We start from the raw sequence: 14662 nt of genomic DNA, 5'->3' as shown, positions 1-14662 counted from the left end.
TTTTTCATTTTCTTTTACTGTATCTTCAATTGTATTTTTAACTTGAATGCCAAGATATTTAAATCCTTCTTCTTTCCATATGAACGGAAAAGCGTCAAATAATCCTTTTACACAATGAACATTTAAAGGTATAAGTTCAGACTTACTCCAATTAATTGTATAACCTGAAAATTTGCCAAACATATCAATTAATTCCAATAGACAAGATAAGGTAGACTCTGGATTCCTCAAATAAAGTAAAATATCATCCGCATAAGCCGAAATTTTATATTCCATATCAGAATATGGAATACCCTGTATCTCCCTTGCTTGCTGTATTGCTAACAATAAGGGTTCTAATACAACATCAAATAACAAAGGAGATAAAGGACAACCTTGTCCAACTCCCCTCTGCAATTGAAAACCATCAGATATCATATTATTAATATTTAATCTTGCAATCGGGAAGCTATACAATGTTTTTACCATTTGTATAAATCCAGAACCTATACCAAACCATTCTAAAGCCTGATACATAAAATTCCATTCTACCCTATCAAACGCTTTTTCTGCATCCAAGGAAACTGTAAAAGCCGGTTCATCCATTTTTTTAAAATAAATTTAACATATTAAACAATAATCTAGTTATTAGAGGAATGTCTTTTAGCAACGAAACCCGTCTGATGCGTGTCTATAATATGTGGGAGAGCTTTGGCTAATCTCAAAGCCAAAATTTTCGCCAAAAGTTTATTATCCACATTTATTAAAGATATAGGCCTGTAGTTTGAAACCAAAGTAGGATCTTTATTTGGCTTAGGCAAAACAATTACTATTGATTCAGCCATAGTACCTTTAATATCACCTTTTATAAGTTGTGTCTGATATAAATTTAGTAAATATGGGGAAAGGACATTTTGAAATGTTTTATAAAATTCTACTGTATAACCATCACCACCTGGAGCGGATCCAACTCTAAGAGATCTCAACTCTGTTTCTAATTCTTTTAATGATATAGGTTCATCTAAACTCCGTTATATATTGGACCTTAGGTCCAATAATTAAATCTAAAAATTTTTTACCATCTTTTTGCCTCTCCAAATAAGGCTCGGAAGAATACAGGTCCTTATAAAATTTTAGAAATTGCTTTAAAATTATATCCGTTTGATTGGTTATTATACCATTATCATCTTTTATCCCATTAATGTTAGTTCTTCTTTTTTTTGCTTTAAGATAATTTGCCAATAATCTTCCCGCCTTATTAGAATTTCCATAATACATTGTCTGTTTGGAAAACAAGTCTCTTCTTATCATTTTTGAAGCTAATTCGTTATATTTACCTTTTGCTTTCAAAAGAACTTGTAATACACATGTTCCCATTTGCTTATCAATTTAGTTTCTAGTATTTTAATTTCTTTTTCTAACTCTATATACTGTTTTTTAATCTGTTTCCTAACAAAAGCCGAATATGATATAATATGACCTCTCATAGTCGCTTTAAAAGCGTCCCATACATTTTCAATAGATGTATCTTCCACTAAATTAATTTGAAAGAAATCACTAATTTGTGTTTTAAAATTTTCCAAAAATTTTTCATCCACAAGCAATGCATTATCAAATCTCCAAAGAAGTCTTCTATTTTCTAATTGATCTAATTGTAAATCTATCCATACTCCCGCATGATCCGAAATGATAATGGGATCAATGGAAGCCTTAATCACTTGCTGCACCTTATGTGATGAAATAAAAATATAATCTATTCTTGAAAATGATTTATGAACCTGTGAACAAAATGAAAATTCCTGATCATTAAAATGAAGAATACGCCATATATCCTTCAAATCACATGATTGAACCAAATTATCTAAACCTAAAGATTTTATACTTTTACCTGGTTTTTTATCCATTAATGAATCCATTACAGCATTAAAATCTCCAGCCACCACTAAATTAGAAGCAGCCAGTGGTAACAACATACTCTGCAATTTTTTAAAGAATTCTGATTGATTCGAATTAGGGGCATATACTACCCCGGGATTAACTGGAATATTGGAAACTCAAACTGTGCGAGGGAAACAGAATTCCTAGAGGCTGTGAGGGACTGCTTTATGGATCAGCTTGTCAAGGAACCAACAAGAGGATATGCCACTCTTGACCTAATCCTCAACGGAATAGGGGGACCTGCAAAAGAAGTGGAAGTAGTAGGACCACTAGGAAACAGCGATCACAACATGATCCAGTACAAATTAGGAGTAAGTACAGCAAAAGGGAAGAGAACCACAGTGACAACGTTCAACTTCAAGAAAGGGAACTATGATGCTATGAGAGCAATGGTTAAAAAAAAACTTAGAAACAGCTCAAGGAAAACAGAAACGGTAGAGCAAGCCTGGTCTCTATTCAAGGGCACAGTGCAAGAAGCACAACATATGTACATCCCCAGATTTAGAAAAGGGTGCAAAAAAAACCGAACAAAAAACCCCGCATGGATAAACGACGAGGTGAAGAAAGCGATAGGAGACAAGAAAAAATCATTCCGGAAATGGAAAAAGGACCAAACTGGGGAAAACTGGAATGAACACAGGAAACGCCAAAGAGAATGTCATCAAGTGGTTAGGAGAGCGAAAAGAGAATACGAAGAGAAACTGGCCAAGGAAGCAAAAAACTTCAAATCATTCTTCAGATATGTTAAGGGGAAGAAACCAGCGAGGGAGGAAGTAGGACCGTTGGATGATGGAGACAAAAAGGGAGTGATAAAGGAGCAAAAAGAGGTAGCCGACAGGTTAAACAAGTTCTTCTCGTCAGTCTTCACAAGCGAGGACACATCCAGTGTACCGGAACCCGACGTGATCTTCCATGGTGACCAAGAAGAAAAACTGTCAGCAATAGAGGTGAGCCATGAGGATGTCCTCCAACAGATAGATAGATTGAAAAGCGACAAATCACCAGGCCCGGACGGAATCCACCCTAGGGTACTAAAAGAACTAAGAAACGAGATAGCGGGAATACTCCAAAGAGTTTGCAACCTATCCTTGAAAACTGGAGAGATTCCGGAGGACTGGAAGATAGCAAATGTTACACCTATCTTTAAAAAGGGGTCAAGAGGAGACCCGGGAAACTATAGGCCGGTAAGTTTGACATCGGTTCCAGGCAAGATGGTAGAAGCACTGATAAAGGACAGCATCTGTGAGCACATCGAAAAAAATGGGCTGATGAAAGCGAGCCAACATGGCTTCTGCAAGGGAAGATCGTGCCAAACAAACTTACTGCACTTCTTTGAGGGGGTAAACAGCCAGTTGGACAAAGGGGAACCTTTAGACATCATTTACCTTGACTTCCAAAAGGCCTTTGACAAGGTACCCCATGAGCGGCTGCTTAGGAAGCTGTGGAACCACGGGGTGGAAGGGGACGTATACAGATGGATCAAACACTGGTTGGCAGGCAGGAGACAGAGGGTTGGAGTGAAGGGTCACTACTCGGGCTGGAGGAAAGTCACGAGCGGAGTTCCGCAGGGGTCTGTACTTGGACCGCTGCTGTTCAATATATTTATAAATGACCTGGAAACGGGGACGAAATGTGAAGTTATAAAATTTGCGGACGACACTAAACTCTGTAGAAGGGTTAGAACTACGGAAGAGTGTGAGGATCTACAAAGGGACCTAAACAAACTGGAGGAGTGGGCGAATAAATGGCAGATGAAATTCAATGTAGGGAAATGCAAGGTCATGCATATAGGGAGAAAAAACCCGATGTTCAGCTACCAAATGGGGGGATTAGTATTAGAGGGAAGTAACCTTGAAAGAGATTTGGGTGTACTGGTGGATACAACAATGAAGTCAACGGCGCAATGCGCAGCAGCCGCGAAGAAGGCAAACAGAATGTTGGGTATTATTAAAAATGGTATTATGACCAGAACAAAAGAAGTCATCCTGCCGTTGTATCGGGCAATGGTGCGCCCGCACCTGGAGTACTGTGTTCAGCATTGGTCACCGTACCTCAAGAAGGATATGGCAATACTTGAGAGGGTCCAGAGGAGAGCGACACGAATGATTAAGGGCATGGAAAACCTTTCATACACTGAAAGACTGGAGAGGCTAGAGCTCTTCTCCTTGGAAAAGCGGAGACTCAGAGGAGACATGATAGAAACCTACAAGATCATGAAGGGCATAGAGAAAGTAGAGAGAGATAGATTCTTCAAAATTTCAAAACATAAAAGAACAAGAGGGCATTCGGAAAAATTGGTAGGGGATAGATTCAAAACAAATGCTAGGAAGTTTTTCTTTACTCAACGGGTGGTGGATACCTGGAATGCGCTTCCAGAGGACGTAATAGGGCAGAGTACGGTAATGGGGTTTAAGAAAGGATTGGACAATTTTCTGTTGAAAAAGGGGATAGAGGGGTATAGATAGAGGATTGCTGCACAGGTCCTGGACCTGTTGGGCCGCCGCGTGAGCGGACTGCTGGGCGCGATGGACCTCGGGTCTGACCCAGCAGAGGCATTGCTTATGTTCTTATGTTCTTATATATTGAACAACGTCAGGGCATTATTTCCCATACTTATATCAACATGTAGCCATCTTCCATGTGGGTCCGAATTTACTATCTTAAAATTGGCCATACACTTTTTATTTATAAGAACTGCTACTCCTGCTTTTTTACCCTCTGCTGGAGCAAAAAAACATTCTTTCACCCACCCACCCGTTAGTTTCTGTGATTCCTTTATATTAAGATGGGTCTCCTGCAGACAATAAACATCCGCGTTTTGCTTCTTTAAAAATGATAATACCTTTTTCCTTTTGATTACATGATTCAGGCCATTGACATTAATAGAAAATATCTTAAAAGACATAATATATTTTATACTCCTTATCATAATCTTCCTCTTCCCTTCTTCCATAACTAAGATCTAAAAAATTTATCCCCATGGCACACATTCTTACCTCCAAATTACCCAATCCCTTATTAATCTTTTCCTTAATCATCCTAGTAATATCTTTAATACCCACCTTCTTCCCCCCTCCCCCCAATATAATGACTGCTTAAGGACACACATTGGACAGTAATCCCAACTTCCCCCCTCCCCCCCAGGCAACCAATATTTATTAATAACTCCTTTATCCTTTATTGAGACAAACTCACTACCTCTCCACAATATATCTAATTATATCTCTCTTCTAATCATAAAACCTTTTTTCTTTTTTTTTTTTCCATTTTAAAGTAATTAATTTCTCTATCTATTATTTAACCTTTAGTCACATAACCATATTTATTTCCTAACATTCCATTAATGCATTTTTATCATTTCACCAATCTCTAATTCATTCCCCCAACATTTTATTTCATTCAAGAAAATTCTATCATAGTCATATATTTAATAAAAAGTATCATTTTCCTATATCTTATATTATCTAATCCATCTTCTCCTATCCTCCTTTAAATATCCAACAACAAATATCCATCTCTTCATATATTTCTGTTAAAAAAAAAAATTTCAATTTTATAAGTTTTTATCCCCTATTTGTATTTAAACATTTGTATTTCATTTTCAAAATAATTTTTTCCCCCCTTTTTATATTTCCTCTTCTCCAAATTAAATCCAATCTTTTTAAAACTATATTATCACAACATCAATCTTTACATGCCTTCAGCTACCAATAAATTCTTATGTATCTTTTTTTTATATTATTCATATTCCTTTCCTTTACTTGCATTTAAATATCATATAACTTGTCCTTTCTATCATTAGTCCATTCTGCAATCTTTTCCTTATTGTCCTTTCATTCTTTACTTTCTCCTTTTCTGACTTATTAAATAAACTGAACTTTCATATTTATTTCTTATCTCCATCCATCCACTCTTAAAGACTTTTGACTGCCAATTGTCATTTATTTATTTATTTTTTTTATAATATCCTTTTAGTCTATCAGTCCTGCTTTCTTCTTCTTCACATCTATTTATTTTCCTATTCAGTCTTCACTTTTCCTTTTGTGTTAATTTGTCCAGTCCTTTAATCCTTCTTGTTCATTCTTTACTCCAACCATCCATCTTTCAGTCTCCTAAAAGTTCAGTCTAATAACTTCACTTTAATGTCTTTCCAGTCTATCCTTCTTTCTTCTTTACATTCTTTTATTTTCTTTTTCACTTGTCCATTTTTATTTCCTGTTCTTTGTTGCATATTCTTCTTTTTCCAACAAACTAAAGTCCCATAGTTCTTTATATTTAATTTTTTGTTCAATATCCACCAATCCAGTCTTAGTATTTATCCCTTCATTTCAACACCCATTGTGCTAAAATGGTTCTGATTTTGAAAGAAAGGTCTTTAGTTTTTCCGGATCAACAAAATACAAAGATTTATCCCCACAAGATACCCTCATTTTTGCTGGGTAATATAACCCATACTTATATCCTTTTTCCTTTAATTGAGATCTCAGATCAAGGAATTTCTTCCTAATATTTGCTGTATTTTTAGCAAAGTCTGGTAAAAACCATATTTTGGATCCTTTATAGTTTAAGTTTTTATCTTTTTTGGCAGCATTTAAAATTTCTATTGCTTGCTGGTAATCTTAACATCTTGAATATTAATGGTCTTGGTCTCCCTTGATTTTCCAGACTCTTTATGGGAATCCTGTGTGCCCGTTCTATTTCCAAAGGCTGTTTGAAATCCAACTGCAATAATCTAGGAATTAAATTTTCTAAAAACTGTATTGCATTTTTCCCTTCCAAATTTTCCTGTATTCCAAAAAGTTTTATATTCTTTCTTCTTCCACGGTTTTCGTAATCTTCCAACTGACTTTTCAATTGAATTATTTCCAAACTGTCATTTTTGCATCTTTTTCCTTCACATTCTAAGCTCTCCATTTTAACTTCTAACTCTGTTGTTCTTTTATTAGCTACTTCCATTTGTCTGTGTATATTCAGGATTTCTTCCTTCAGTTCTGCCATATTACTCACAGTCTCTGTCAGCATTTGTTTGATTTGCCTCAGTTCCCCCATAACTTCAGCTTTGCTTAACTCCTCTGATACATCAGCAGGAAGCGGAACCTTACTCGGGGAACCTGCTTCTGCCTTTTCACAGCCCCTCCGGTTTCACTCTTACTCTGTCGGGTGCTAGCCATGCTCCCGCTGTCCTCTCCGATGTTTTCAGCCGAAAACAGTTAAAAAGGAAATCTTTATTTATTCAACGGTTGCCCAGGTAAGAGGAGCGTTGCGATCACACGACCATTTTGTGTGCGCGCTAAGCCACGCCCCTCCACAAAAATGTTTTAAAAAGCTGGACCATAGACCAGTCTCTGGAGCACACTACTGGTAACATTCCTTTCCTCCAAGTGAACTTCATTTACCACTATTCTTTGTCACCGTCCACTCAACCAGCTTCTAATCTAGTTAATCACTTGAGGGCCCATACCAAGGGCACTCAGTTCATTTATAAGTTCCAGACTAGCCAGGCAGCGATTGGCTGGCCCAGAACTTCCTCTCCCACGTCAGAATTGATGTTGGAGGTGAAGGCTTGTGGGTCTGGTGCTTGTACACGCCAGGCCTGGCTCGGCGAGGCAGGAAGAACAAGATCACAAAGGCAACGTGATCAAGTCGCATTGCCTTTGCGATTGACCATTTGGGCACCCCTGCTCTAGAAGATATGTAGAGCAATGAGTGACCCTGCATTGTGAGAAATCTTATCCATACCAAGCTGTATCTTTGAATTGGAGCTAAGCCATATGGCATTTTGAGATAACCTATTTGCTACCAGCTACAACTGAGTATCTTGATAAACTGTTAATGCAGTGGAGCACAATCAGCAGGCAACAAAGTGGTTTGTTTGGATTTTGCAGGTCATATTTGAAGTTGCTTTCAATGGCATCCATGCAGGGCATATTGCTATTGATGATATTTCTTTCTCTCCGGAGTATTGCAAGAGTCAGACAGGTATGGATTTTTGTTTAGCTCTTCGGTGTTTCCTGGTTTTTCTCCATCTCTCTCTATTATATATTTTATGTTCTTCATGCATCATGTAAAGATATCAGCTGCAGCATACAGGGGTCTGGAGGTACCATCCTCCTAATGCTATAGACTTGCATGCAAAGTTGTGCACTCAAGTTATACAATGCTGTCAGTTACATACATAACTTGATTGATTGATTGAGCTACTAATTGAAATTAACAACCAGTTATTGGGTATATTTGGTGCTAATTGGTCTAATTTACAGTTACACACATAACTGCCCTAAGTCTTTGGAGGGGCATTTTCAGTAGGATGTCTAAGTCTGATTTTGGATGTTTTGGGAAAGACATCCAGAAATCCAGTAGAGAAAATGTTCATTTCCAAAACTGCAAGACGTCGGTCTTTTTTATTTTATTTTATTTATTTATTAATTTTCAATAATACAATTCAAGATATACTTGTACAGAAAGCTTTTAAGTCAAAAGATCCATTAATAATAGAATAACTTCAAAGGTATTAAATTAACTTAAATCAGCTCAAGCCCACAAAAGATCCAAAATGTAATTTATAAAACGGAAACTAGGAAGTATTAAGTAATGAAAAATGATGCAAGTTAACTGATATGGACATCTAAATTTTCTATACTCCTTTCTTTTCCTTCTAAAGCCGAGATAGAGATAGGAAAGTTGTCAGCTGGTAGGGCTCAAAGAAAACATATTTTTGTGAGTTATATTGTATGATACATTTGCAAGGATATCGGAGGTAGAAAGTTGCTCCAAGAGCTATAATTCCTGGTTTTAACATAAGAAATTCTTTTCTTTGCTTTTGTGTGTCCCTAGCCAAGTCTGGGAACATTTGTATCTTAAGTCCTAAGAATTCTTTTACTCTATTTTTAAAGAAAAGTCTCAAAATCCAGTTTTTATCCATCGTTAGGGCTAGAGTTGCCACCAATGTTGCAGGAGTAGCCATTTCTCTATCTGATAATTCCAATAAAACTGATACATCTTTTGGTCCTTGGCTATTTTCCTGTTGTTGAATTGGATTTTTCTTGGGTAAATAGTAAACCTTTGTAAATGGAGGTAATGAACCTTCAGGAACTTCCAATATTTCCATCAGGTATCGTTTTAACATCTCACGAGGAGTGATTGTTGTAATCCTTGGAAAATTAATCAATCTGATATTGTTACCTATTGAAAAATTTTCAAATGTCTCATCTTTCTTCTTAAATTCACGTTATCTTTAATTAAAGTTTCTTGGAGATGTTTGGAAGATTTTAATTCATTTTTGATGCTATCTATAGATATCTTAGAGTTACCAATATCTTGTTTCATTAAGGTAATTTTCTTTTCTTGATCTTTTCTTTTCCCCTCCACTTGCACTTGCTGAATATTCATTGTTTTCACCAAGCTGGCCACCAGATCCCACAAAGCATCCAAAATAACTTCTTGGGGTTTAACTATAATAGGGCATTGCAAATGAGTATGTAAAAGTCTATGCTCACCAGCCGATAACTCTCCTCCACTTCCATCTGCCTGGGTAGGTCCAGATTCTGATGTTACCGCAGCCCCGTCCATACTCAGGCTCTCCTACTGAGCCTGTGAGCCTGAGTCGGCTTTCCCCACACAGCTCCGTGAAGCCTCCAGGGGAGAACACATCCCGACTTCCGGTAGGTTCTCGACCTCTGGGGAGCTGATTGCTCGGGGGTGCAAAGGAGAAGGTCTAACGTCCGGGCTTAGCGTGGCCTCCATACTTTGCTGAGACGCCTCCATTCAGCTTGCCTGGAGTGTCTCTAGCTGCGATACCCCCGACGGTGTCATGATTCCCTGCATTCGCCGAAGCAATGCTTCAATATTGCCGGAGGTAGGTGTTCCGGAGCGCTGAGAGGCTCCACCAGTACTCCTTCCCCTTCTTTTCGGCATGTCAGGAAAAATATAGTCAAGGAAATGCTCCAAAATGTGCTATCAGTTGTAGTCCGCTTCAGCGTCGGCTCTGCGACTTGCATCAGCGGCCATCTTGGTTCCGCTTTTTTGTTTGAAAATAAATTATCCAGGTGTTTGGACCCTTAGTAAATCTATCTTTTTTGGCCATTCTCGAATATAAAGACGTCCACATGAAAAACACACAAAATGTGAAACTGTCATACAGGCTGGATAGTACTGGGTTTTTCACTTCTTTGGGTGGTGGGAGGGGGTCAGTGACCGCTGGAGGAGTAAAGGGGAATCATGCCTTAATCCCTCCAGTGGTCATCTGGTGAGATGGGCACCTTTCTAGATTTTGATGCTTTTAAAACAGGTTTAGCTCCAAATATCTTTTAAAAAAAAAAAACCCTGGATGTTTTTTTTAAAGGTGAGATTATCCCTGCAGAGCGTCCAAGTCCTAAGCTTGCCCTAAGCCCACCCAAAACATGCCTCTATCACTCCTCCTTAAGATTTAGACACACTGGAGTCAAAACAGCCAGAAAGATGTCTATAAAGTCTGTTTTGAGAATGCCCACTTGGACGATTTGACTAGCAAGATATCCAAGTGCTGGTTTAAGCTGTCTTTTGGACATCTATCTTTTTTGAAAATGAGCTCCATAGTCTATGAAATGAGCACACAAAATTCAAAGAGTGTACATGCAAGGGTAAGTGGACCTCAGAGGAGCATGGGTAGATCAGGGACATGCCCAGAACTTGTGCACACGTATTATACAATACTGGCAGTTATGCATCTAACTGACAGCAGTTAGATGCAAGCATTTACATCAGCTGTTGAGCTAGCGTAAGTGTTAGTAAGCACATACCTGCAGACTTACACTAGTATTCTATATTGGCAATTTGGCAAGCAATTATTGATATAGAATTTGCGCTGGGTGCACATTAGAGAATGACACGGGGAAAAATATCTGTCCCTGTCACTGCCCCGTCACCGGAACACTGTCCCCTTCACCATCCCATCCCTGCCGTCCCCTTCACCGCCCCGTCCCTGCAGTATCCACCCTTCCCTCTCGCCACCTCACTGCCCTTCAGCAGCCTGAGAATCTCCCTCCCTCCCCCTTACCTTCGCAGCATAAAGAAACTTAAGGGAGGGAAGGCGCACAGTCACCGATCACACGCGCAGCCCCTTCCCTCCCTCCCTACCTCCAGCCAAATCTATCTTCCTCCCTCCCTCTTACCTTCGCGACATAAAGAAACTTAAGGGAGGGAAGGCATGCTGTCCCTTCCCTCCCTACGGCCAAATCTATCTCCCTCTCTCCTTCCCTCCCCCTTACCTTTGCGGCGCTATAGAAAAGAAACTGATGCCGGCAAAGCTTGCCTGTGCCGCCCTGCAGTCGCGTGTGTGTGGGCGGAAGCTTCTCCTCTGACACAAATAAAACAGAGCAAGGTTCAACAAAACCCATCTCCCCTCCCTTTCACAAATATCCCCTTCACTATTGTAAAACCAAACAGACCAGGAATGGCCCACATAAGGATGTGCTAAGGCCACTTTTACCACAGTTCGGTAAAGGGCTTCCTACTTTGGCAACACATGTTGTCATGCCAATAAAATTATGTAAATCTGATATGCTCAAACCTATTATTAAAATAAGTATCAACTATTCAACAAAATGGACAGATAGATATATGTATCTTTCTAGCTACTTTATTTGTGATTAGTATGAGGACAATATTGAAAACTGTAGTTGGCATCATATACACTTGCCGCATATACACTTGCATCATATACACCTGCCGCACATACACTTCTCCGTCTGAATCTGCAGTTTCAGCATCCACGGATTCGGTTATTTGCGATTTTTTTATTGAATCCGTTTTCATTTTTCGGGCTATTTTTAAGCCCTCTTAGACCACCCCCTTAAGCCTTACCTGCTGGTCTAGCAGGTTTTCGGGGCAGGAGCAATCTTCCTACGCTCCTGCCCCATGCAGATCGCTCATAGGAAATGGCTGCCGTGAGCTCCCGTAGTCTCTCGAGGTTTTATGTTCTTTGGCCATTTTATTTGCAAATTGGCCACAGTTATATATTGGTTTGGGGCTGAAATAAGGGCAGAGTGGCAAAATTCTGCCTCTGAACTTAGATATCAAAGTGAGGACACATAAATAGCAGCTCTAAGGAATCCTTTTACTAAGGTGCGCTAGGGCTTTAACGCAAGGAATAGCACGCGCTATATTGCCGCACACGCTAGACCTTAATGCCAGCATTGAGCTGGTGTTAGTTCTAGAAGTGCAGCGCACGGTGTAGCCCATGGTAATTTCCTGTGTGCGCTAAAAACGCTAGCGCACTTTAGTAAAAGAAGCCCTAAGTTTAAATATATAGCTATCTTTTAAAAAGTTCTAAGTGGATTTCAATTCCAGCACTTGCACAGATCGATGGCGCCAAAAAAACAAACCCCCAAATTAATACTTCATGCTTAGCACACACAAATGTCAAAACAAACAGAATGCTTTTTCCTGTGTTAAATGCATGTTAGCATGTAATGCATTTAAGTAAAAGGGTCCCTTAGAAACTTATTTTTTGCTGTCTTTTACAAAGCTGCAGTAGAGGTTAAATGCATCGATGTTCATAGAATTCCTATGAGCGTCAGAACATTTTACCTCACTGACCCACGGTAGTAATCTCTACTGCAGCTTTATAAAGGAGCCTTTTATTAGATGCCGAAATTTAGGTACCTAAAAAGTAGGCAGGGCAAAGAGAAGGGCCAGGTCAAGGAAGTAAAGTTAGAAACTCTGTGCCAATTTCTAGTGCTAGGCACTGTTCCCGCTAAGCTGAGCGGCAGTCCTCCCAACTGCATTGCTGCCAGTGGAGGGTGGTGCTTCAATATTGTGTGTTCAATCACTAGGAACAGGCAGGTTCCCTGGATTCCTGCAGAGGTTGCCTGTCTCTAATTATTGAAAATGTGTTAGTGAAACAGCACCCACTACTGGCAGGACTGTTGATGGAGGACTCCTGCTCAGCTTAGAGGAAACAATGGTGCTAGGTACCTAAATTTAGGGGGTCTTTTATTCAAGATTAGTGCATGTTATCTGCTATAGGACCCATTTTTTTCCTATAGGCTCTGCTTCAGATATTAATCTATAATTAAAGACCCCCCTTAATTTTCTGAAGTTAGGTGCCCTTTTAAAGCATACTTGGGCACCTATATTTTGAGTAAGTAGGCACCTAAATTCAGCTGAAAATAGATTTCTAACATGTGCCTAAATATAAGCACTCAGCTTTTTTTTTTTTTGTTATTGGCTTCACTGTGTTTTGGATTAGTTTGCATTTCAGAAGATCATGTTCATCACATGTTGTAGTAAGATTGGTTAATGTAGCTGCTATTAAGAAAGGTTTGGACAATTTCCTGGAGGAAAAGTCCATATTCTGTTATTGAGACAGACATGGGGGAAGCCGCTGCTGGTCCTGGATCGGTAGCATGGATGTTGCTACTCTTTGGGTTTTGGTCAGGTACTAGTGACCTAGATTGGCCATGATGAAGACGGGTTACTGGGCTAGATGGACCACTGGTCTGACCCAGTAAGGCTATTCTTATGTTCGTAACCAAGCTAATTTTTTTTTTTTGTCCCTGTAGGAACTCTCTTTGATGCAGCTGAGGTGAGCTGCAATTTTGAGGACGATCTGTGTAATTTTCATCAGGACCGCAAGGACGGCTCAGGCTGGAATAGAGTGAAGGTGAAGCCTAATTTGTACAGGACAGGGGATCATACAACCGGATTAGGTACAACCATGTTTGATTTGAAAATGCTTAGAAAATAAACACTTATTTGTAAAGCCTGTGATGGATGAAGCCACAAGGCTTGGCAGCGGTACTGTGGATTGCTTTACTAAAGACTAGAGTACTTTATGCATTTATTTATTTTACACATTTGGTGTACCATTCTTGGTTTTAAGGACATCTAGACCAGGGATCTCAAAGTCCCTCCTTGAGGGCCGCAATCCAGTCGGGTTTTCAGGATTTCCCCAATGAATATGCATTGAAAGCAGTGCATGCACATAGATCTCATGCATATTCATTGGGGAAATCCTGAAAACCCGACTGGATTGCGGCCCTCAAGGAGGGACTTTGAGACCCCTGATCTAGACCATGCACAACAAAAGGGAGTAGAAAAATCACAAACACTAAACAAGTTACAAGATCCAGTAAAGAAGAATAACAAATAAAAACACTGACATTAAAAAGCAAGAAAAATCCTTGCCGATTAATATTTGTTTTTGACATTTGTGGTTTGATAAAATATATTAACAAAACCAAAGCAAGGAAAAAAGAAGAAAATATAGGGGTAGAAAAGCCCAGAGAGTTGGCAGGATGTGCACATGACATGACTATGTAATGGAGAGGACCGACAGACACATTAATAATATACTGGATTCTCTAATTTAATCATAGAGTGATGCTAAGTATAGCTCAGGAAGAGACTGAAGACTTTGGGCTCCTTTTACTAAACGGCAATAGCGGTTTTAGCGCGTGCATTGAGCAGGCGTTAGTTCTAGCTACGTAGCACGGGTTTAGCGCACGCTAAAATTCTGCGTGTGCTAAAAACACTATCGCAGCTTAGTAAAAGGAGCCCTTTGTGTGCCTTCTGCTATTGTAAAAAAAGAATGCATCATTAATTGTGCCATCCGAGTGTGAAGTAGACTTGGGCCCATATCACACGCATAAAGACAAATCCACCATTGTAATCGGAATTGGAATCTTAGATATGTGTGTGAATTGAGTTGCCCCCACCCCCACCTCTGGAAGCAGTATCTCCAGAGCAAGGTTAAGACATATGCTAC

The 14662-nt window shown here is 39.3% G+C and overlaps 1 protein-coding gene across 2 annotated transcripts in view; it reads left to right on the top strand.

The window, feature by feature from the left end:
* The window catches only part of MAMDC2 (MAM domain containing 2), a 131213-nt gene that overhangs the window by 76293 nt on the left and 40258 nt on the right, over nucleotides 1–14662 (top strand). For both annotated transcript variants that reach the window (XM_033924692.1, XM_033924699.1), the window contains exons 7-8: nucleotides 7803–7896; nucleotides 13458–13604. In XM_033924692.1, the coding sequence (XP_033780583.1) occupies nucleotides 7803–7896; nucleotides 13458–13604 (241 nt within the window). The remainder of the gene's footprint in view (nucleotides 1–7802; nucleotides 7897–13457; nucleotides 13605–14662) is intronic.

The sequence above is a fragment of the Geotrypetes seraphini genome, chromosome 1, assembly GCF_902459505.1.
Source record: "Geotrypetes seraphini chromosome 1, aGeoSer1.1, whole genome shotgun sequence".
In the NCBI taxonomy this organism is placed as follows: domain Eukaryota; kingdom Metazoa; phylum Chordata; class Amphibia; order Gymnophiona; family Dermophiidae; genus Geotrypetes; species Geotrypetes seraphini.
This window is presented reverse-complemented; position numbering and strand designations above follow the sequence as displayed.